Consider the following 23,561-nt stretch of genomic DNA (forward strand, 5'->3'; position numbering starts at 1 on the left):
ATATATTGAGTCGGAGAGGGAGGGGACATTGGGTTGTTGATCACACTAGTCCCCAAAATAACGTTTTCCTATTCGTCGGCTTAACAACCTAGGGGACTTATATCAAATTTTGATAAGTTGATTAATTTAATTGAGTGTCCAAACTTTTCAACTGCTAATTGTAATCTACAGAAGGGGTTATTTTGAGTATAATCATTGAGGATGTATTCAATTTGTCGTCCATTGTCTTATCCCTAGATATTCCTGATATTGAGTAGGCTGGAGACAAAATCACATCCACTCTATCCTGTGGTTATGATCAAATAAAATCTCACATACCACCAGAATAGTCTGCAAGTAAAAGTATAGGTAGAGTTTGAACGCTGACGAGTAGTATAGCCCAATTAGACTATAATACAAAGTAGAACGTGGTTTGTTTGTTTGTAGCGAAGGATCTCGCTATACGCTGAAACGAACGGGTTCTCCTTTACAGGGTAAAGTTAAGGGTAAAATTCCAAAGAAAAAATTCCCCCCACAATTTTTTTTAAAATCTAAAATACAAAAAATTAGTTTGATCAAACCTCTTGGGGCAAAGCCCATAGAGGCTAGAACGAAGCCGCTAGTATTGAACAACAGAACCCCGATTATGATAAGAAAAATAAGTTCATTATGAAACTTTGGGGACCAGTATAATTTACAGATTAATGTCCTCTCCCTTCCTCAGTAGTAGATCCAACTATCATTCAGAGATACCGCACATTAAAACGTTCCCTCACTGGTTGGCTTAAAAAAAGATCACGAAGTAACGACTGACATATTTATCTATAATACAAAGTAGAACGAGGTCTGTCCGTCCGTCCGTCCCTTAAGATCTCAGTAACCACTGAACCGATCGAATTCTGCTCTTCAGGGAATATACCTACTGGTCCTGTGGTGGTTTTAGGCTATTTTCTTGTGGGATGGGACACCCCCAACCTCCAAAAAACAAAAATCCCCCCCATTTTTTTTTGTAGAAGATTTCCTTGGTCCTTTTACGTATTTCGCCCAAATTTTTTTTTATCACCTCTTAGGGGCAAAGCCCCTAGAGGCTAGGCCCCTAACAAATCTTAACAATCTTAAATCTGAAAAAAATAACAATCTTAAATCAGAAAAAAAATGTAAAGACAAAAATACCAATTTAATATTTATTATTCTCGCACAGCTGAGAGAGAGAGAGAGAGAAAGAACAATACACAGAGATATCAACAGCAGATCAATAGTAACAGAATGCCGTTTCACCCGGTGGTACGCGGTCATGCGTCACGTTGAAATGGTGACGTAAATTTCAGATCTCGTGATTTGAGAAAACTTTTTATTTACACTATAGCGAATCAAATAATCTTGCAAGCATCGCTTTTATCTTACAGAGAAAAATAGTACATCAAATAGGGAAAACTGAGATCTGAAATTTGCGTTACCCTTGCAACATGACGCATGACCGCGTACGCCCGGGAGAAACGGTATTTTATTACTAGTCATCTCAGCAGCAATACAAATCAGAGTTGTAACAAAAATCAGACAGATACTGATGTCTAATACAATATGGCCCTTTAAAACAGTATATCTTTACCCATTAAGACTTTTATTAATTTGTCTTATTTCAAATTCAGTAATACAAACATTATCGTTTTAAATAAGATAAAAATGTTTTTTTTTATAAAATTAACTAGATGGACAAAAAGAACCTAGATATTCATTCATTACAAGTTTATAAATTAAGCCTATGCATTTTAAGGGAAAAAATAATCATTTAAAGATATTTTTTAAAGAGCCATACTGTAGTAGGTAGATAATTAATAATTCCATTTACAATTACTAAGAAGAAGAAAATTATTTGAACCAACATTCAGATCAACACAATATACCTCCTATATTTCCTCACCTTTATGTAAAGTAAACCTCCTAAGCTAGATATCAGACTATGGATATAGAATATGTGACAGGAGAAATTTTGTCTACAATTTAGGTAGCTAATATAGTCCGCAGACATTGTTCATGGGAGGGGAATGGGTAAGTTACAAGAGGGGGGTGTATCGTTATACACGCCAGCTGGGAGAAACATTTTATCAAAGTATGCGAGAATCTCTCACAATATCCATATATTCTTTATCCATTTTTCTTACCTACTCAATTTTTACATTGGGGGATGTACTTAGAGTTACCGTAAAACTAAGTGTTTAGTACATTCAAAAAGCTCAACGACAAAAATTATACTGTAAAAAAACGCAATTAACAGCTATCTATTACATTTTAAAACATTAATTTACGTCAAATTTCAAAAACGTGAAATATCTATTTTTGCAGCTTTCTGAAAAGTTTTAAAAGCACTTGACACTTTGTTTTACGGGATCTTTATTTAGATCCCCCCTCTCTTAATAAAATAATATAAAGATCAGTCACTTTTATTTAATTTCATAACAAACCAAACTTATAAGTTAACCCAATAAAAGAAGAAGCAACGTCTACAAAATGATAAATAACATGAATGAGAACATGCATAGAAGGGCAGCAACATCAACAATATCTCTGAGAATAACAAAAAAACAATTATTTTGATAGGTAGATAATAGAACCTAATATGGTTGTAAAATGTGATTATTCAGATTTCTTCTTAGAGAAAAAGTAGAACTAAACTGGTTTTTAAATAATTTAGAATTAATTTATTTTCTTATTACCTAGGTATTTAATTGGCAAAAATAAATATCGAAAATAATGAATTCTATTTTATAAATATTTCTCTATAGTGTTGACTGAATTGTTAATATAATGTAAAGAAATCGGGTCAAGTGCAGTTTACGGTAAAATGTTCCTTATTTCCAAAAATCTATGAACTTTACAGGCTGCTAACGGCTAAACGTACATCATTGGATTTTGACTATTACATTTTATTTTTAGGTCTTCTTATGCCGCTTAACACGGTGTGCGGGCATGACATTTATGTCCAGCCGTTTGACAGCTAGCAACCTTTAGAATTCTTAGATTTTTTAGAAATAATCGTTACCAAGAACATTTTACCATGAACTGCACTTGATCCAGGAAAACTAATAAATTTAGGCTTCTCTCTCTATCACAAAGGAAAACAAAAACATATGTCAGGCAGGTGACAACAAAAAGTATGATAAAAACATTAAGAAAAAAAGGCCCAAACATCATAAATAACGATCAACTTTTATTGTGAAATGGCGCGAAGCGCCATGACATTTTTAAATTATCACTGTTTATAACGCACATTTAAGTGTCTTTTATATCCACTAATATATTTTTTATATAGAGTGTAAAATTTGCCAGTTTAGGCCAAAAAAAAAACAAATAAAGCTACCATTATGAAATTTTGCTCGGCTAAATACAAAATTAATAATCCAATTACATTTATATATAATAATAATAATAGTATTGATAAAATTTTTGGTTCAAGTCTTAATTTCTATTATTGTTAAATTTTCATCTTTATGTATAATTCAATTTATGTATATTTCTTATCATTATATACATCTGTTAAAATATGCTTCTTTTTTTAACATATTTTATATTATCTGTTATTAGCAGGCAAGAATTTCTCCTAAAGTGGGCTATCACAAATATATATCTTTCTGTATAATAATGTATCACAAATTGTTTCTTTTTTTCTTTGATGATCAGCGCGCCACATTTTGGTTGTCTATTTTCTCTGCGCAAATGCCGCGCAATATTTTGACTGTTTTTTTAATTTGGCGCGTTTTTAATCACTTGCATCAACTTTTACTTTGCGGATTTTCATCTATCTTTTTTCTTTCTTTACACACAATAAGAAAAGTGTAAAGATTTCTAGCACTGAAAAACTGAAACATGTGCGTTTTTTGTTAACAAAAATCGGTCACATGTGAATTGTAAAAATATTTTGCAACAAATTTTGGAAACTAATCAATTAATGATTAGTTTAATTTGTTTGTTTCACTTATTTGAAGGTAAAGAATGTAGGAACTATCTGATTTTCATTCTCTGAAATAAATTGTTAAATGAGTTCAAGTATACTATTATATAAAGTAGTACATTTTTTAAATGTCTAATTAAAGATATAAATATTTTTTTTTACTGCTATCGCAAGACAGATATTAGATAATTAGAAAGTAGTTGAGATAAGTTTAATAAAAAATAAATGCTTTCCCTCAAAGTACCAAGCGAGCACTATAAAAAAACACTGGCCTTAATTTAAACAAATTGAATTAGGGGTGGGGGTAGTTTTTTTCACCTCTACGTTGCTACCTTGTACCCACAATAACTTAACCTAAACTAAACAGAACAAAAACCCTTACTTCCCTTACTTTTCATTCTATTTAAAAAAAGGGGGGGAGGGGTGTCTTTGCTAAAGGTACTTTGAGGGACATCGCATAAAAAAATTACATACCTTTTCACTGCTGACTTAACAAACAAAAAACACATTATTTCTCCACGGTTATTAAATCCAGGTAGTTTGCGTGGAACGTCTACAAAGCTCGGCCAAGGAATCAGTCTGATTTCTGACCAACCCATGCATGGGAGGTCCTCCCACGTTTTGCTGCTGCTGTTGCCCACCTTCCGCTGCCGGTGGAATGTTAGCCGCGGTTGCGGATACATTCCGACGCACCGCAATATTGGGCGGAGCTTCAACTACTGAGGCTGCAGTTGTAGCGGCTGCGGCACTGCTAAAAAGAATAATATATTTAATAACTTATAAAGAATATTCAAATGTTCTTATAAAAAATAACAGGATGTCTGTATGTGTCTGTCTGTCTGTGTGCATGGAATGATCTCGGAAACCGCTGAATGATAAGTTGCTATTCTATTGTATAAAGTAGTAAGAGGTTTTTTTTGAAGCTTTAGATCTCAACAACTAACGAACCTATGGAATCTCTATCTAAGGTAAGCTTCATATAGGTACTGTGATGGTTTAATGCTATCCTATTTTCAGATTTAAGTCTTGATATGATTTTAACATCTAATTTGTATAGCATCTCTCTGCCATTTCGAATACGGAGGCCCCTAAATGCTAGGGGCGTTTCCGCTAGTGCTTTTGTATAATTATACCTGTAGCTGTGTAGGAGGGGATGGTTGTGTTGTTGGCCCCCACCCCCAGATTTCTTGTGGTGATGATGGTGGTGACGGTGGGGTGGCTGCGGGGCTGAGCCCTTGTGCACAGACGTTGTGGATAGGTCACCATCTTCACCGTGACCTAGCATAAAAAGGTGATTTGTCATTAACATAGATAAAAATCTGCCCCGAGACCTACAAAAAGCTACAACAAAATGGAAATCTTTCTGAAATTAAAGCTAATTTTATTATCCTTTATTTAGGGATTAGTTATCTAAGCTGTCAATTTACGGTTCTATACTTGATTTTTCTGTAAGACAGAAAACCGGCTTTAGTTAAGCGGATTCGGAGCTATATTGTTAAATATTTCCTAGTCTTATGATTTTATCTCATCCCTATACATGAGAACATAGAAAAAACAACAAGCCACAATAAGGAATGAGATATAGCCAACAATATATCTAAAACTAGCGGCTTCGCCCCTAGCCTCTAAGGGCTTCGCCCTATGAAGTAATGGGAAGTCAACCCTCCTAAGTAGAAATATTCAAAAAAAAATATTCTTTGATTAATTACTCTGTGGTAAAATTAAACCCAGCTTGTGCGTTTTAAGCACAAAAATTTTAATTTGTACAAATTAAACCCAGGTTGTTTGCCGTATACACAAAAATTTTAATTCGTAAAAATTAAACCTAGCTTGTTCGCATACACAAAAATTAAAATTAAAAAAAAAAATATTTAAATTTTTTTTTGGGGGGGGAGGGATTCGTGGGGGCTTCGCCCCATGTTGCAGTGGGGTTCCCCCACCCCAATTACTGGTTTTTGTTTACAAAAATTTAAAAAAATTAAAAATTTTGGAAGTGGGGATTTTTTTATTTTTGGGGGGGTTGGGGTGTCCCACCCCCCAAGAAAATAGCTTAAAACCACCAGAGGACCAGTAGGTATATTCCCAGAAGGATTGAGCCCAATTTGATCAACAGTTACTGAGATTTTACAAAAAATGTAAAAAAAAAATCTTTGGAGGGTGGTTTTTTTTATTTTTTTGGGGGTTGGGGGTGTCCCAGCCCCCAAGAAAATAGCCTAAAACCAGTAGGTATACTCCCTGAAGAGTAGAATCCGATCGGTTCAGTGGTTACCGAGATCTTAAGGGACGGACGGACAGACAGACGGTCAGACGGACAGACATCAAGCTACTTTGTATTATAGATAATATTTGGGGGGGGGGGGGGGGAAATTAAAAGGTCGCCAATTCTACTAAGTGTTGCCCCCCCCCCCCCCCCCCCAACGACAGCTAAAAATCACGTTTATGTTTCGGGATTCTTTTTTCCGAATTAATTAAGTTCTTGGTAAAAGCTGCGAAACTGTCTACCTGCGGAGAGGACAGGAAACTCGTGTCCCCCCTGTTCTCCCCCGCCCAACGTCCAATTACAAGAATACACCCCACTCTCCACCCCCTCCCCACCACTATTGTTGTTTCCCGCCATTTGTTGTTGACCGTTATTTGGCGGCAAAAATACTTGGTCATGTGACCACGAGGTGGCGTTGTCAGCTGATAAATGATGATGGTGGTGGTGAGAATGAAGGTCGTCATCACTTTCATCCTTAAAAGACGTTCTATGAATGGTTTATGTTATAAGCGGAGCACCTTTATTATCAAGTTCTAAAAATGTAAGTATGTCAATAAACAATATCCTGTACCTAGACATTTAAGCATTTTTGCAAAAATATATACTCACAATTTTGTTTAGACTCATATGTTTATATTCTGCTTATTCAGTTATGACACTCTACAAATTTTAATGTTCGTTTGTCCTACCATTACAGTCGCTTTAATGGATGTTGTCATCCTTGCTATTACACTAAGGTTAGACTCTAAACTTTATATAAGTTTTAAGATTATAATGATTGTTTAGTGTACAATAATCAATCCTACCTAACTTAAGAGAAGTGAAATCTAAGTTAACAATTCAATGGAAAAGAACCGCAAACAGTAATATGGAATACAAAACGCATATTTAACAAGCATATTATATAGCCATTCATTACCGAGTGTCTTTAACCAACAGAAGGTTGTAGAGAATTTGCGATACAAAAACATAAGCAAAACAAGAATTAAGGTATAGCCAACAAGCTAACTAAATCTAAAGTAACATTTGGGGGGGGGGTAGAAAAGGGGCGTCATTTTTACTATGTGTTGGCCCCCAACGACAGCTGATAATAGAGGTTACGAGATTTTTTCCCTAATTAATTTCGTTGTTGGTATATTAAGCTGTAAAACACGAAATCTTACCTCGCTGCTCGAACTTGAATCCGGGGAGTAGGGGGGTATTCTCGGCCCCCCGTGGGGATGAATAGTATGGTGATAGTGGGAGTGGGAAGCCGTGTGAGGGGTGGCTGAGGGGGTCGTGGTTGCCGTACAGGCGGCCGTACAATAGCCTCCGGGACAATGATCCATATGCTGAAAAAAAAATTTTAATCATCTATGTTAAATAATGTTCTTGCTTTACCGGGATAAGACAATGGAGATCCCCTCTAATGATACACAAAATTAACCCTTCTTAGATTATAATTAGTGGTTCAAACGTTTGGACACTGAACTTCATGAACTAACTAATCAAAATTTAAGAAAAGTCCCCTAACTAAGAAAACGAATATAAAACTTTTTGGACTACAGTATAAAACTGTCCAATGTCCCCTCCCTTTTTAATTACTGACAAAGAAATTATGGCCAACTAACCAAACTCAACCAAAACTTTTTATAAATTAAAGAATTACTTATTATCTATATCTGTCATAAATAATGATATTAATATCTTATCAAATAAAAACGCAACAATATCAAATTAAAGATAAAGATAATTTTTGATCAATTTATTGAAATATGATTCATGAAGCAACATGTAGCGTAAGTAGCATTGCAATAACATTTTAAAATTGATTTATGAAAAATGTTATCTATAATACAAAGTAGAATGATGTTTGTCTGTCCCTTCGTCCGTCTGTCTGTCCCTTACGATCTCGGTAACCACTGAACCGATCGGATTCTACTATTCAGGGAATATACCTACTGGTCCTGTGGTGGTTTTAGGCTATTTCCTTGGGGGGGTGAAACACCCCCAACCCCCCAAAAAACAAAAAATCCCCCCCCAAATTTTTTCACGAATTTTTACGAATTTAGCGAATTCGCCATTTTTTTGATGAAAATTTTCGATCCATTCGCATTTTTTTTTGGCTGGGTAGGTAATAGAAGATGTAATTATACCTCTTGGGGCATAGTCCCTAGAGGCTAGGGGCAAAGCAGCTAGTTGTTAATGAAAAATCAATTTAGTGAAAGCCCTTAAAGTTTGAGGACCAATACAATATGCCAAGGAGGGAGGGATCAATGGAATGTTTATTACACTAGTTTCCAAAGTTTTATAATAACTTTTCGTAATCGTTGGCTTAACAACATTGGGGACTATTAGTGTACTTTGATTGGTTGGTTCATTAAGATGAGTGTCTAAAACGTTTCAACCACTAATGGTAATCAACAGAAGGGTTAAAACCTTGTGTATCATTATTGGGGCTGCACATTATTTTTTCGGCTATTGTCTTATCCCTTTACATCCCTGACAGTATGCATATATACAGTTTAGACTAATAGACATTCCATTTTTATAAACCCATTTTTCATCAAAAAATGACGGCTAAAAAGGTATATAAAAGTGTATTGAAATAGTTATTTATTGCATCGTATTATAAACAGCTTTCCGCGGGTATAAAAATCTACAAATCTTCCAGTTTTTTTAGCCCCAAGATGACAAAGGCACAGGCTAACAAAACTGGTCTTAATATTATGATTGTACATTTTTATATTCGTAGAAAACTGGATATAATACGATACGATACATAATTTTTGAGTATGACTGAGAACTGGTTCTAATCCACCGGGTCCGGATATCATCGGTTTCGAAGCGATACTGGAAAAAAACTTATCATTTCTTGTTGAAATATATGATAACATACGTCAAGTAATTTTATTTGAGTCAGCACATTTCTATACTTAATAGGACAATCTAAATCTTTAAAAAATTCAGGGATATAAAGGGATAAGACAATGGCCGATAAATTGATGTACATCACGATTCATAGAAACACAAAATTACCCCTTCTGTAGATTACAAACGTTAGAACACTCAATTTGATGAACTAACTAATCAAAATTCAATATGGACTCCAAAGTTGTGGAGCCAATAAAAAAGAAAACGGTAGTATAAAATTTTCGGGACCAATGTAATAAACAATCCAATGCAGCCCCCTCCTCCCCGAAAATATTGTTTTCAATTAAGATTTTAGTATGTATAAATTGGTTTTAAAACCGACCAATTTCCAATTAGAAGTTACCCAGAGAGAAAGGAGATATTGGGCTGTTTATTACACTTGTCCTCAAAATTTTATAATAACGTTTTCTTATTCGTTGGCCTGACAACTTTGGGGACTTTAGTGAATTTTAATTGGATGATTTATTAAGTTGTGTGTTCAAACGTTTCAACCATTAATTTTAATTTACAGAAGGTGTAATTTTGTGTATCATCATTGGGGATCGTCCGTTATGTTATCCCTTTAGATCATTGGAAGTTACCATTATGTCAAAAAATTCAAATAGCTTTTAGTTCCAATTTTTAACATCTAGATGTTCCTTTTAATATATTGAGTGATAAATAGTGTTTATATTAATATATCAAGATAATATTATTTTCTGATAAACCCGGCTCATGCCTTTATCTTGTTGTGTTGTTTTGGCTGCTCATAGTCAGTTTCCGGTCCGGGTAGTCATCAGTGGGGTGAGGGGGGGGGGGGGGCGTGGGCTTATGGTGGGGGCTCTGGAGGGGGGCGTTGGAGGGGAGGAAGGCTGGTGAAACTTGGATGGGAGGAGAGGAAGGCAGCTACATGGGTGGGATTTTGCCAGAGGTCCATAGGAGTAAGATTTGTAGGATTATTTGGGCATGAAAAGAGGTGCTGGACTGTTTCTGGGGTAGGATTAACAGGACAGGATGGGCAGTTGGGGGTAAGAGAAGCGTTGATGGAATGGAGGTAGCTTTGGAGTTTAGGACAATAGTTGGATCTTAATTGGGAGAGGATGGTTCTGTAGTGCCTGGGGAGTTGGATTTCGGAGGGGTTGATGTCAGGGGGAGCTTGATTAAGGACAGGATTAGGGGGGTAAGAATTTATGGCTTGGGTGACAGCTGAGGTGTGGAGTCTGGAGATTGTGGATTTGTAGTTTGTGGGAAGGAGGGTGTTGTCGGGGGAAAGAAAAGGTTGGAGAGTAGGAAGGAACATGGATTGAAGGGTGGATTTTTTGGATCTAGGGCCAGGGGGGGTTGTGACGTTGTGGAAGGATGGGTGGGAGGGGCGGAGGGAGGAGGCCAGGTATTGGGAACAAAGAAGGGAAAGGTGGTTCCGTACTGGTAGGATTTTGGTTTCTTGGTGGAGGTGGCTGATGGGAGATTTTTTAGTGGAACCAGTACAGATGCGGAGGGCTTGGTTTTGGAGGACTTGGAGTTTGTCAATGTTGTTTTTGGAGGTGTTAGGGAACCAAACAGGACAGGCATAGGTGGTGATGGGGCGGAGGAGGGTGTTGTAGGTGGTGAGGAGAGTCTCCTTCTGGTGGCCCCATTTGGTGCCGGCCAGACATTTGAGGATTCTAAGGCGGGAGGAAATTTTTGAGGAAATGGTGGAGACATGGGAACTGAAATTGAAAAAGGTGTCAAAGGTAACTCCAAGGATTTTAGGGGTTTTCTCAAGGGGAAGGGTGGAGCCGTTGATTTGGACTTGAGGATGGAGGTTGGATTGGTGCTTGCGGTCAGAAGTGAAGAGGGTGACAGTGGATTTGTTGGGAGCTATGGAGAGGCCGTTGGTGGAGGCCCAGTCAGCGATTGAGGAGAGGTGGGAGTTGATGGATTCAACTGACTGGGGGATGTTAGGGGAGGAGTGGAAGGAGTTAAGGTCGTCGGCATAGGAGGAGGTGTGGGCAGGGGGAATGTGGGGGGCATCTGCTATGTAGAAGTTGAAGAGGACTGGGGAGATAACAGAGCCTTGGGGGACGCCAGTGTGGACAATTTTAGGAGAGGCATTGGTGTTTTGATAGGAACAGAAAGCCATCCTGCCACGCAAGTAGCAGGATAGCCATCTAATGATGTTGGGATGAAGGTTGGAGGAGGAGATTTTTTGGAGAAGGAGGTGGATGGGAATGCAGTCAAATGCTTTGGAAAGGTCGATGGAGGCAACAGTTGTGCGGCTGGGGGGGAGGTTTTGATTGAAGCCATTGGCAATGGTGGTGGAAAGGTTGAGGAGGGAGGAGGTGGTGGAGTGGAGGGGTTTAAAGCCGTGTTGTGAGGGGTGGGTGGAGAGGGATTGTTTAAGGTAGGGGAGGAGTAGGCGTTCAAGGACTTTTGCTGCAGGACAGAGGAGGGAGATTGGGCGGTAGGAGGTGGAAAGGTCAGGGGGTTTACCAGGTTTGAGGAGGGCAATGATTTTGGATAGTTTCCAAATGGCAGGGATGTTGGCAGCGGAGATGGAGAGGTTGAAAAGTTTAGTGAGGTAGGAGATGCCATTTGGACCAAGGTGTTTAAGGTGAAGGATGTTAAGGTTGTCGGGGCCAAGTGCAGAGGAATTGGAGGAATTTTTAATTGCTTCAAGGACAAGGGCAGGGGTAAAAGGTTGGAAGTTTCTGTTGAGGTGGTTGCGGCGGCGGATTTTACGGATAATTTTTCTGGAGAAAGGGTTGGAAGTATGACGGGAGACAGAGGTGAATTGACTGGTGAAGGATTCGGCAATGTGGAGGTGGGAGGTGTGGACTTTGTTGTTGTTGAAGGAAATGGGTTGGTTGGAGGGAGGGGAGTTGTTTTTGCCGGAAAGGGACTTGAGGAGGGACCAGAATTTGGAAGGGTTTGTTCTATGGTCGGATTTGGAAAGGGTTTCTTGCCATTTTTTGTTGGAATGTTGGTTTACTATTGAGGAGATTTGGTCATTAAGGATTTGAATTTGAGGATCATGGGGGTTGGTTTCTCTTAAGGAGTCTCTTTGCTGGATAAGGGGTTTAGCAGACTGAGGGAGGGTAGGGTTGGAATTTTTGATGAAGCCAGCAGGAACAGTGTGTTTGGAGGCAGTTTGGAGGATTTGGCGGAAAGTGGCTTCACCTTGGGAGCAGGAGGAAGGGTCAGGAAGGTCTTCAAAAAGGGTTTCAGTTTCTAGGGTAAAGGTGTCCCAGTCTGCTTTATGGAAGTTGTGGAAGGTTTTGACAGGGCGGGGGGTTCTGGTGATTTCGGGAATGGAGAGGAGAATGGGAAGGTGATCAGAACGGAGGGTGGTAAGGGTGTGCCAGGAGAAATCAAGGGCAAGGTGGGCAGAGCATAAGGAAAGGTCAGGGGAGGTAGGTTGGCCATTGGGGGGAAGGCGGGTAGGGGAATCCTCGTTGAGGAGGCAAAGGCTGCTCTCATTGAGAGCTTCCAGCAGAGCCTCCCCACGATTCATGGCAGATTGGTCAAGGGTAATGGAGTTCCAGGCAGGGTTGTGGGCATTGAAGTCACCGACTAGGATAAGGTCATTTGGATTTTCAAAAAGGAGGTTAAAGTCAGGGGTGTATTGTGGGGGGCAGGAGGAGTGTGGGGGGAGGTAAAGGTTGATGATTTGTAGAGGGGAGCCATTGCGGGAAATTTGGATGCCATCAACCTCAAGGGGGCCATTGGAGAGGTGGTTGAGGTTAAGGTGTGTGAAGGGGATGTCTTCGGCAATGAGGAAGGCTATTCCTCCACCAGGTCGGTCTTGTCGATCCTTCCTGATGAAGTTATAGCCAGGGAGGGGTTTAGGATTGGATTTGCAGGAGAGTTTAGTTTCTTGGAGGCAGGTAATTGGGATGTTAAGGGTTGAAATAAGGTTGTGGAGTTCATCTTGGGTGGTAAGGAGACCATTACAGTTGAATTGGAGGATGAAAGGTTTACCAGGAGGTTTGCGGGGGGCAGGGGTGGGGGGAGGAGGGGGCGGGGGTGATTGAGGGTGTGGTGGTGATGGAGGTGCTGTTGGGGAAGGTGGGGGAGACGGGGAGTTGGGTGTGGAGGGTGAGGGAGGGGGGGAATTTTGGGGGGAACAGGAGGGGCATATCCAGAAGGGGGAGTAGTGGGTGGAGGATGGAAGGAGGGAACATTTGGGGTGGACCCATTGGAGGCAGGAGTTACATTGGAAGGAGCCAGTGGATTTTGTAACACCTAAGGAACAGATAGGGCATGGAAATTTGGGGCCACGGGATTTAGGTGGGGGTGTTGATTGTTGGGGGGAAATGGGTGAGAAGGGGGTAGGGGAGGCAGAGATGCAGGGTGGACAGGACCAGTTAGAATTGTATTCGGATTTGGATGAGAGGAGGGAACATTTGGGATGAACCCAAAGTTGGCAGGAGTTACAGAGGAAGGCACCAGAGGAGCGGGTTATGTTGCGGGAGCAGGTAGAGCAAGGGTATTTGGGACCAGGATTTGGATGGATGTCGCCAGATAGGATGAGGGGAGGAGGGGGGGTGATGTTGGATGTGGTTATGGAGGGTTGGAGTTGAAAGGCCTCCAAGGCCTCCAGAGCTGACAGGGGCTGACTTAAAAGCCCTTTAGGCCAGCCCCGTGGGGGAAACCCGGACGGGAGACATGGCTGTCAGAACAGGTGGTTTGGTGCAGGTTTGCCCGGGGGTGTACATCTTCTTCTCCTCCTCCCCGGATAGGTCCACTGCGGAAAAGCTTGCACCCTCGGACCATCTTGTGGATAAAGGAATAAGACAATGGCCTATGAATTGATGTACAATGTAGATTAAAGTTAGTGGTTTAAACGTCTGAACACTCAACTTATAAACCAACCAATCAAAAATCCCCCCGTAGCAATTATAGAAAAAATGGCCAAAACCCTGAACCTGCCTACCTGTGCTATATAGTTAGGTCTGAGAAACTCGTCCTGCAGGGTCTGATTAGATGGACGGATAAGGAACAGGGTCACGTTGAAGTTGTCGGCAAACTTCTTGCCCTCCTTGCCCCTGTCGGCCTTGTCGATCTGGTGCTTGCGCAGCCGGACAGACATCATCTTCCCCTAAAATATCATATTATGTCAATAAATCACTGAATATGACATTTTAACAAATAGAATTGGAAGTGTATCAAAATTAATGCTAAAAATCCACCAATAAACAAGGAAGTTGTCGAATCGTGATTGGTTGGTTAAAACTAACAAAGGAGTGTAAGAAACCATTAGGGTATGGAATAAGGGGAAGGCAGGCATTTCCACTTTTAATTTTAAGATGGGTGTTGACACCAATTTTTCAGTACAACCCCAACTACACGCCAGTGGTCCAAAATTTTCATCAATTTTAATCTGATAATTTTATTAGATAATCGTAGTTGCCAGAATATTTGGAATACCCATTCCAGCATGACCAAAATATTTCAAAAATACGACAAATATCTAACTATTATTATCATTTGGTAGGTATATTAATTTATCCTACACTAGTGGCTTCGCCCCTAGAGGCATATATGGGCACTTGGGGAGTGGGTAGTACCTTCGGTACAGACAGACACACACACACACAAATCCTGTTAATTTATTATAAGGACTAGCGGCTACGTCCCTAAAGGCCTCTATTGGTACTTTAAATGTTTTTCTTTTATATTTACATATGTCTATGTTGCGTTTGACGTTTATGTTTGTTAAATCGAGAAACGTAATTTTTTTTGATTTTTTATGATTTCTCTTATGAGGGTGGTGGTACCCTCCCCCAAATTAGTTATAAACCTTGCTTGGACCTATGAGAATCTACTCTGTTAACGAGAACCCGATCGGTTCAGCGGTTAGCGAGATCCTTCGGTACAAACGCACAGACAGACAAATAGACATCCTGTTACTTTAGTATAAGGATTGTGTTATCCCTGTTTCCTACCTGAATGTTCATTCTGGAGTTGGTATGTCCCAGGTGGGCTTTTCTCATATTATCACCGAATTCAGTTTTCGCCATCATCGGCACACTGCGGTGCCGCTTACGGTCGTTATTGAAAGCGCTGAAATAAAATAAATATTTAGTAAGTACCTAGGTTAAAAATCAGGTAAATAAAGTGGTTTTTTTTATAAATCTTCGTTTTTTTCTATTTTGTTTAAAGTACCTAGGTAATGATATATAATACTTGAAGAATGTGAGAAATTTTCGCATACCCTGATATGTTTTTCCTAGCTTTAAGATTTTTAGCCTATTCCCTCCCCTGAACATATAGGAACGTATTTATGACTATATTACCAACCTAAATTGATATAAAAATTAGGGTTGGGACGGATATCCGACCATTTTTAATATCCGGCGCGGCCGGTTACCGGATATTGAAACTATCCGGATAACGGATATCCGGTAATTTGCTGGATATTGAGCGTTTGCCAGATATCCGGCCGGATACCGGATATTGAAACCATCCGGATACCGGATATCTGGCCAAAAAAGGATCAGACCCAACCCTAATAAAAATACCCCTGTTATAATATTCATTTATTCAAGTTTATTAAGTGTAGTTTTGAATTAAAAATGGCATTTAATACAAGAATATTTCTATTCTATTTTTATTTCCTAATTGTTACTTTTAACAGGTGTGAATCTTTCTTTATAATTCAACTAATAATAACTATTTTGCATCCATGATTTCTAAGAGTTTTAAAGATATCTAAGCTCTAAAATCAGATGAAAGGACAAACAAACAAACAAACTTTAATTTGTTAGTCTAAACAAAATTAAATACTTTCATTTATAGGATTTGATTATAAAGATGCTTTACTTATAATATTGTACCTTGTTGCCCTAGGAATCATTATTCCAAAAGTGAGACGAACAAGAACAAACCAGACTTACCTTAGGGTAGCGTTTGTGTTTTGATCAGTCAAAGTATCATCTGATAAATATTTTGACTTGACATTCACTATATCACAGACTGCTGCAGTACCATCCAACTAAAATATTAAAGGTTAATATAGGTATATTGTCAGAGATGGTTTTTCATAAAGTTATTATTGACTTAAGCGCAGACAACAGAAAGAAATGCCTCGTAAGATTATAACAGAGTATACAACTTAGGAATTCAAAATTTTAAAATAATTATTTTAGCCATTTGTTTCATGTCTAATAAAGCTCTAAAAAGGTGCATTAATCAATATACAGCAAAAACGATTAACATTATTTATTTTTCTTCTATAAACGCCGTACCAACAAAAGCGAAATAATTAAATAAATAGTTGTATACTCTGTTTAAATCCTACGAGGTATTTCTTTCTGTTGTAAGGCCGTACCAACAAAAGCGAAATAATTAAATATAGTTGTATACTCTGTTTAAATCCTACGAGGCATTTCTTTCTGTTGTCTGCGCTTATATCAATCAATAACTTTTTGAAAACCCATCTCTGAGGAAAATCCATAAGATCTTTTGGCCACAAATACTGAGCTTTTAGAACGCAGTGGTAGGTCAGACATAAAAAACAGAGAAAATGGAGATGGTTGGGGCACACTCTAAGGAAAGGGTATGATGATTTAACCAATCAAGCCTTGTCTTGGAATTCCCACCAAGGAAAGAGGAAACCAATTAGACCAAAAACAACTCCTAGGTGAACTGGAGATGAAAAATATAATCTTTTAGTGATGCCCCCCAATATTCTTTAATTTAAATGAAAAACCTATCCCTTAAACAATTACACATTAGAATTGGAGAAGGATAAAACATAAAACCAAAATTTTACACTTAAGAATTAGGGATTAATGATAAAATCAACTCGAATTTTCTTATTCTTCAGGGGAGGGAGAGGACATGTGACTGTAAATGACGAACTAAAATATGGGTGGTGTCCTAAGTGTTTCGGATCCGGATCCGCAAGGATCCGCATATTTTTGAGTCCAAGGATCCGGATCCGCAAAAAATGCGGATCCGGATCCTTGGACTCAAAAAATGCAGAAAAAATGGAAAAATTTACCTAAATTTATATAAAATCTCAGACATTCTCTTGATGAGAGCCAATCTTTAAGGTTTAGGTTCAGACTTAAAAATTAAAAGTATTTTTGACTTCGAATTAAAGAATAAAATTTTTTGAAAAATTTGGTGATTTTATTTTTATTGTCAAGGATCCGCATACAATCAATGCGGATCCGAAACCCTGGTCCTAACATATCCACCAGTAAGATAAATAAAGATCCTTTACCTGCCGGTTGTCGACTAACACCACATTCTTATGGGGCCGTGGAATTGATATCAGGTTGGGCACAAAGCTTCCATTCGGAGATTTTGTATCCTAAACAGTAACAACATTTTAAAGGGGTAGTTGCATGAAATGCATTTAGACTTGAATTTAGGAAACTGCAAATCTTTTCCTATTTAATAGTTTAAACAACATTTATAGGGCAAATATCTGAAATAATTCATTTTTTTACCATGTAGTTTAAAAATATCAGGACTTAAAAATTGTATTCTTGTGATATACCTATGCAATTTATAAAACTTTTCTAATAGGCATAAATTAGCGAAAGGAGCTAACCATAACATACGAACCGAGTCCGACCCTAATTATATGAACGTTTCGTTATTGGAAAGTGAATTTACATGTAGATAATAAATATAGAAATCCTAGATCCTTAAAATCTTAATTAGAACATAAACGTAGGAACAATCAGACCAAACTATTGGCTAGAACACATTTAAAAAAAATTTCATTTAAAAAACTAAATATCATTGGAAAAGGCTATGCTTGTGGATTTAATTTGTGATAAAATATAAAAAAATATTTATCTGTTAAAAATTCCATTTTTTTTGTAAACGAAGTATATTGTGTCAAATTGAGAGTCTAGGGTAATATACCTATTTATTATGCGAGATATTTAAAGAGATTTTCTGTTTTATAGGCGAAAGTTCGAATTTTTTAATAAGATTTTTAAAAGCGAAGCTTTTCTATAATTAGGGTCGGTCCGTCCGTCCGTCCGAGAAAGATAGCTTTTATTCGTTAAATTAGGCATGTTAGAATTGTCATATCGACTTTAAACTTTATATAATGATTCCTGTAGTAGTTAGGTACGATTTGGAAAGCGTAGTAACTCTATAATCATTACCAGAATGTCCGTACGTCCATTTTAATTTTTCTATTTTTTTTAACAACACATTTTTATGTGATCTAATTATTCGTTTGATCTGATTTTTGGTACCTATATTGATTTCTGGGACAACAAAGAACAATATTATAAGCGAAGCAACTCTATAATCAAGTCCTAAAAATGTAAGTATGTCCATAAACATTATCCTGTATCAAGCAGTTTTTCAACAAATTTACTTACAATTTTGCTTCGACTCTTATACTTTTTTATTCTGATTATTCAGTTCAGACACTATACAAGTGTTAATGTCCGTTTGTCCTACCGTTGCAGTGCTTTGCTTTTATGGATGTTGTCATCCTTGTTTTATAGAAAATAACCCTTTACCGCATATATTTTGATTTGAATAACGTTTTTAACATTAAGAAGAAACCGAATACGTCAAACAAACCAAATATCCTCCACCGTTTTTTTATACCTTTACAAAATTAGCATTTAAAATATTCTAAATTGCAAAAAAAAACATCACAGAAAAAGTGAAGATCTCTATGATTAAGCGCATCTAATATATACATTGATTTGTCCGTCTGTCTGTCGGTCATGCTTCAAAAGATATAAATATTATGATTTTTTTTGCATATTCCCTCATTTTTTCATTGCTTAGAGAACAGAACAACTGCTCTATAACTCACTCCCATTCCATGATTTTTTTTGTGCTTCGCTACTTACGGATCCTTGTTTATAAAACCCCACAACCAAAACCTAAAAGTCACACCACTCTAATGCAACAACCTGCTTTGGAGAATTTGACAAGGATAACGTAACATTGAAATTATCATGAAACCTTCTGTCCTTGTTAGCTCTGTCTATGTGTTTCTTTGTTAGCCGTAGCGACAAACTTCTCCTCTAGAAAGGTTGTAAGTACACTTTAAACTGTGATAAATCGATACTCAAGGTTTAATAAAAAATATTCTTTAGGGGAAAATGGGCTGTTTATTACAATAGTCCCCAAAGATTTTAATAACGTTTTCTTATTCGTGGGATTAACAACTTTGAGGACTTTTACTGAATTTTAATTGGTTGATTCATTAAGTTGAGTGTCCAAACGTTTCAACCACTAATTGTAACCTACATAAGAGGGAAATTTGTGATGTAGATCAATTTGTTGGGTAGCTGGGCTACGAACCGAAAAAACGGACACTTACCAAGCGGTCATCGCTGACAGTGACCTGTGAGGGCTCACTCCTGTTCTGTCTGAGCGCCCCGGGCAGCGGGACCGGATCACTGGGCCCGCCCAACATACCCGCGGCCCCAACCACGGGCTCGCCGCTATTGTGGGCCGACCGGCTTATTCGCTGCCCGGTCAACGGGGTCGTTATAACGGCGGGAACAGCAGCTGCCTCTCTGGGTGACAGGGTTTCAGAGGGCTCCTAGAATGTCAAATTTGTAAGAAAACAAATATTTTCATGCACCTCTTTATGCTCTCAACTCATATTTTGGCCTTAGTACTATTAAATGGGGGGCATTTTTTGCGTAGTTTTCGTCAAGTTGTCTGTTACCGTTTAGTCAAATGCACTCATTAAGTCAAACTATTATTAATTATGACTATTTCATATATATAAATACATTTTGACATAATTAAGAAGAGTTCGACTTAATAAGTGCATTTGACTTAACAGTTACACAAAAAAATGACCTTCTTTGTCTTTCTACACGTAATTGGTAACATCGTACATTTTAATTTTGTTCCTAAACCCCATTTCTTAAATCCCTGTAACAACAAAAATAGTTAAAAACCTGCAATGAGATGGTTGAAGTTGGAGAAGCCTCGCCTAGGTCGTCCACTGGACAACCGGGGTTGTCAGGGGCGTCTTGATTCTCCTGGGGGGAGTCTTTCAGCTGCTCTGTGGTGGCGTCTTCCTTTCCTGGCTCATCACTATGTTCTCCTGAAATGAATGTACGTGGATATTATGACAGGAGAAAAATTGTTGTCGATTTAGGTTAAAATATCTCTTCGCTTTTATCAAGTGGGAGGGGAATGGGGATGGGGGATATCGTTATTTTACGTCACTAAAGAGTTCACTTTATTATGAAAATCTGGTGTAAGATCAAAGTAATAATAAATCAATTACTCCTGAAGTAGGTAATAACATATGACATACGAATCAGAGATCTAATTCTTAAGGGATAAGACAATGGTAGAAAAATTGTTATACACCCCCAATGATTATACAGAAATTTACCCTTTCTGTAAATTACATAAAGTTCGAACAATCAACTTAATGAACCAACCAATCAAAATTGAATTGAAGTCCCCAAAGTTAGTAAGCCAACGAATAAGAAAACGCTCCCACTTTTTGACCACCTCAATGTAAAAAAAGAAGAGAAGGGTTTTACCCCCAAAAATCTAGGGATAAAATATTTTTTAAGTTTGAATAAAATCAATTATAAATATTTCCCCCAAAAAATGGACATACTGAAAAATAAAGTATAGTAACGTATTACAGACAATTTTCCACGAAAATCTAAATAAAGTTATAAAATTAATACCAGCTATGTTAAACCGAGCCTTCGGCCACTCGGAGTTAACAAAACTGGTTTTAATCTTATAATTTTTCATTTTAACATCGGCGGAAATCTGTCTACATATAATACAAGGCAATAAATAAATATCTTTTTTTGTATTTACCTGTTGCTGTATGTCCATCTGCGGACTCTGAATCCATTGCCGCGAATGACGGAACTGCAGCCGCCGCTGTAGATGAGGTAGAGCTGTTTTGCGGCGGTAGGCTGGGCCGTGACGTCAGGGACTCGTGGGTCAGGTAGCTGGATCTGGAAAGAATGGAGGGGACCATGGACACCAGGTAAAAAGTTTTCTCGGTGGACAGCGTCTCAATTTCATGGCAAACCTCGGTGCATCTTTATAATTTGATAATTTTAACCATTGAATATGCTTTTTTTGTTAATCAGCATGAATTGTATAACCCAAACTTCCCTTTTAAATTATTGATAATAGAATTATAGAGTTGCAGCTCCTCTAGGATTATGATACGTCCATAAGTCCATCTTTGAAAGACAAAAAAATAGCTGTATCTTAAAGACCAAATCCTTATAAAGTAAAAAGATCTCTGTCTGTCTGTCTGTCTGTCTGTGTGTGTGTACCGAATGATCTCACTAACCACTGAACCGATATGGTTTTCAAAACAAGATAGCTTTTCATAGGCCCCGGAAACTATTTTAGGGGAGAAAACCCCAACCCAAGCAAGGCCTCTAGGGGCAAAGCTGCTAGTTGCTCACAAAGAAAACAGTAAATGTACTAAAACCTTTTTATGTACATAACTTGTATAACAGTTCCTTTTTATCTAATTTTTTCGTACTTCTTACGGATACAATTATCTTTGTCAAATAATAGACATTTCAAAGCCGTTAAAACATAGATTAAGATACTAAGATATGAAAATAAGAACATACTTTAAATGAAAATATAAATAATAAGAAAGAATAGCATTTATAAAGATAAATTAATTTAACAATTGCAATTATGTCCAAAATTAGCGCATCAACAAATAGCTTGAATATTCTGGATGGGAAAAAAGAACTGTAATACGCTTAGAGACAAATTGGGGTCTTTTTTTAGCATAGCAACACATAATTGAACAGTTTGACCTAATAAGCTCATTTGACTGGAAGCTTGCACCCAAAGGGATAGTTCTATGAAGTGTATTTAAAGAGTTAAGGTACTTAGAGTAGTGAACTTTTATATGTCTTAGTAGAATATATTAGGCATTGGATAGATATGATTATATGTTAAAGAATTTTTAACATTGACCAGACCAAACTTTTTTTATATGACAATATCTAAAAAAGTTAAAGTGATTTGCCACATAAATTACATGAGAATGGTCTATTTTTTACCAAATATGTATAGCCAAAACACCAATTTTAGAGAATCTTTTTCCACATATTTCACAAGAGTTAAAAAAAAAATTGAACAGGGGTTCCCCTTGAGACAAGTTACTTAAAAAACATAAAAATAACGTCCGGTTCATTATAGTACAGGTTTTCTAATAGATTCTTTTAAAAAATAAAGAAAACCGTCCGGTTTACTTACAATATACACATTATCTCACGCGGAAATACCAACTAACCATACAACATATATATATACATATAAAAAGACCATTCTCATGTAATTTATGTTGCAAATCACAAACTTTTTTAGATATTGTCAAATAAAAAAATTTCGGTCAGGTCAATGTTAAAATTCTTTATTACAATCATATCTATCCAATGCCTAATATATTCTACTAAGACATATAAAAAGAACACTACTCTAAGTACTATATTAAATATTTTATTGGTCAGTCTTTGTTGTTATGTGTATTTTGTTTTATAAAAAGTTTGAAGTTCTTTTAACTAGTAAATGCTTTCTAAAGTTGTATTTATGACAAAAAAGTTTTTGCCATATATAACATGCAACGAAGTTGAAAATAAAAATGAAAAACTCATTTTTTATGGAAAATCCCTGGTCAAATCTTTTAATTTTAATCAATAACTTTAAATTATGCACTACTACGTTATTTAAAATAGAAAAAACTTACAGTTCACTATTTTTTTTTTTAAATGCACTTCGTGAAACTATCCCTTTATGAAAAATACGCGAAAAAATTAGATTTTTTAGATTATGTAAATTACGCCAAAAAATTGCTTTCTTGAGATGAAACTCATTTTTATGTATTTACGAACGTTGTAACATACAACAGCTTTAGAGTAGTGTCGCTACTAAAATATTTATGTATATAACATTGTAAGACAAATAGATGAAATGAAGCTTAATATATTGTATATTTAAAAACAGACAACCAACAAAGACAATACTATAAAAGTGGTTTTAATTTTAGCTGTGAGTATCCATAACCGAGTCCTTACACCGTAAATAGGCATGCATTCAAATTAGAAGTTACATTATCAGTAGGGTTGGTCCGTATGTCCGTAAGTTCCTAATAAAATCAAAATATAAGTAAGTATACGGGATAATATATAACGTTTCTATCAGTGGCGTGTACAGGGTTTTGAAAGGGGGTGTATTTAATGAGTTTAAAAAACAAAAGGTAAGCCATTCAAATCAAAATTTAAAGGGTGTTTTAACAACCCAACGGGCCTACACCCCATCCCAATAAAGGTAAATATGTTTTTTTTATCAATCCCACCAAAAAAGATTTTAATTAAGGAAAAAGTCTATAGGAATTGTTTAAATAGAATTATATAGATATTACTTAAACATTATGTACTAATACAAAAAGTTCCAAATATTAAGCGGACAATCATGCAATTCTAGAATAGGATAGAAATAAGGATTAAGAAATCAAACTGAACGAACTGCAACTGA

The 23,561-nt window shown here is 37.1% G+C and overlaps 1 protein-coding gene across 1 annotated transcript in view; it reads right to left on the reverse strand.

Annotated features, from left to right (window-relative positions):
- Nucleotides 1-1,149: 1,149 nt before the first annotated feature.
- The window catches only part of LOC145327505 (uncharacterized), an 86,044-nt gene continuing 63,632 nt past the window's right edge, over nucleotides 1,150-23,561 (reverse strand). The window contains exons 15-26 of the mRNA XM_080171050.1: nucleotides 20,862-21,091; nucleotides 19,970-20,118; nucleotides 19,378-19,602; nucleotides 17,293-17,382; nucleotides 15,959-16,056; nucleotides 15,008-15,125; nucleotides 13,996-14,160; nucleotides 7,352-7,519; nucleotides 6,431-6,662; nucleotides 5,062-5,206; nucleotides 4,403-4,679; nucleotides 1,150-3,996 (exon numbers count right to left, since the gene is read on the reverse strand). Of these exons, the coding sequence (XP_080027176.1) occupies nucleotides 4,454-4,679; nucleotides 5,062-5,206; nucleotides 6,431-6,662; nucleotides 7,352-7,519; nucleotides 13,996-14,160; nucleotides 15,008-15,125; nucleotides 15,959-16,056; nucleotides 17,293-17,382; nucleotides 19,378-19,602; nucleotides 19,970-20,118; nucleotides 20,862-21,091 (1,846 nt within the window). The 3' untranslated portion in view covers nucleotides 1,150-3,996; nucleotides 4,403-4,453. The remainder of the gene's footprint in view (nucleotides 3,997-4,402; nucleotides 4,680-5,061; nucleotides 5,207-6,430; nucleotides 6,663-7,351; nucleotides 7,520-13,995; nucleotides 14,161-15,007; nucleotides 15,126-15,958; nucleotides 16,057-17,292; nucleotides 17,383-19,377; nucleotides 19,603-19,969; nucleotides 20,119-20,861; nucleotides 21,092-23,561) is intronic.

The sequence above is a fragment of the Acartia tonsa genome, chromosome 9 (genome assembly GCF_053477335.1).
Source record: "Acartia tonsa isolate MP-2025a chromosome 9, ASM5347733v1, whole genome shotgun sequence".
Lineage (NCBI taxonomy): Eukaryota > Metazoa > Arthropoda > Copepoda > Calanoida > Acartiidae > Acartia > Acartia tonsa.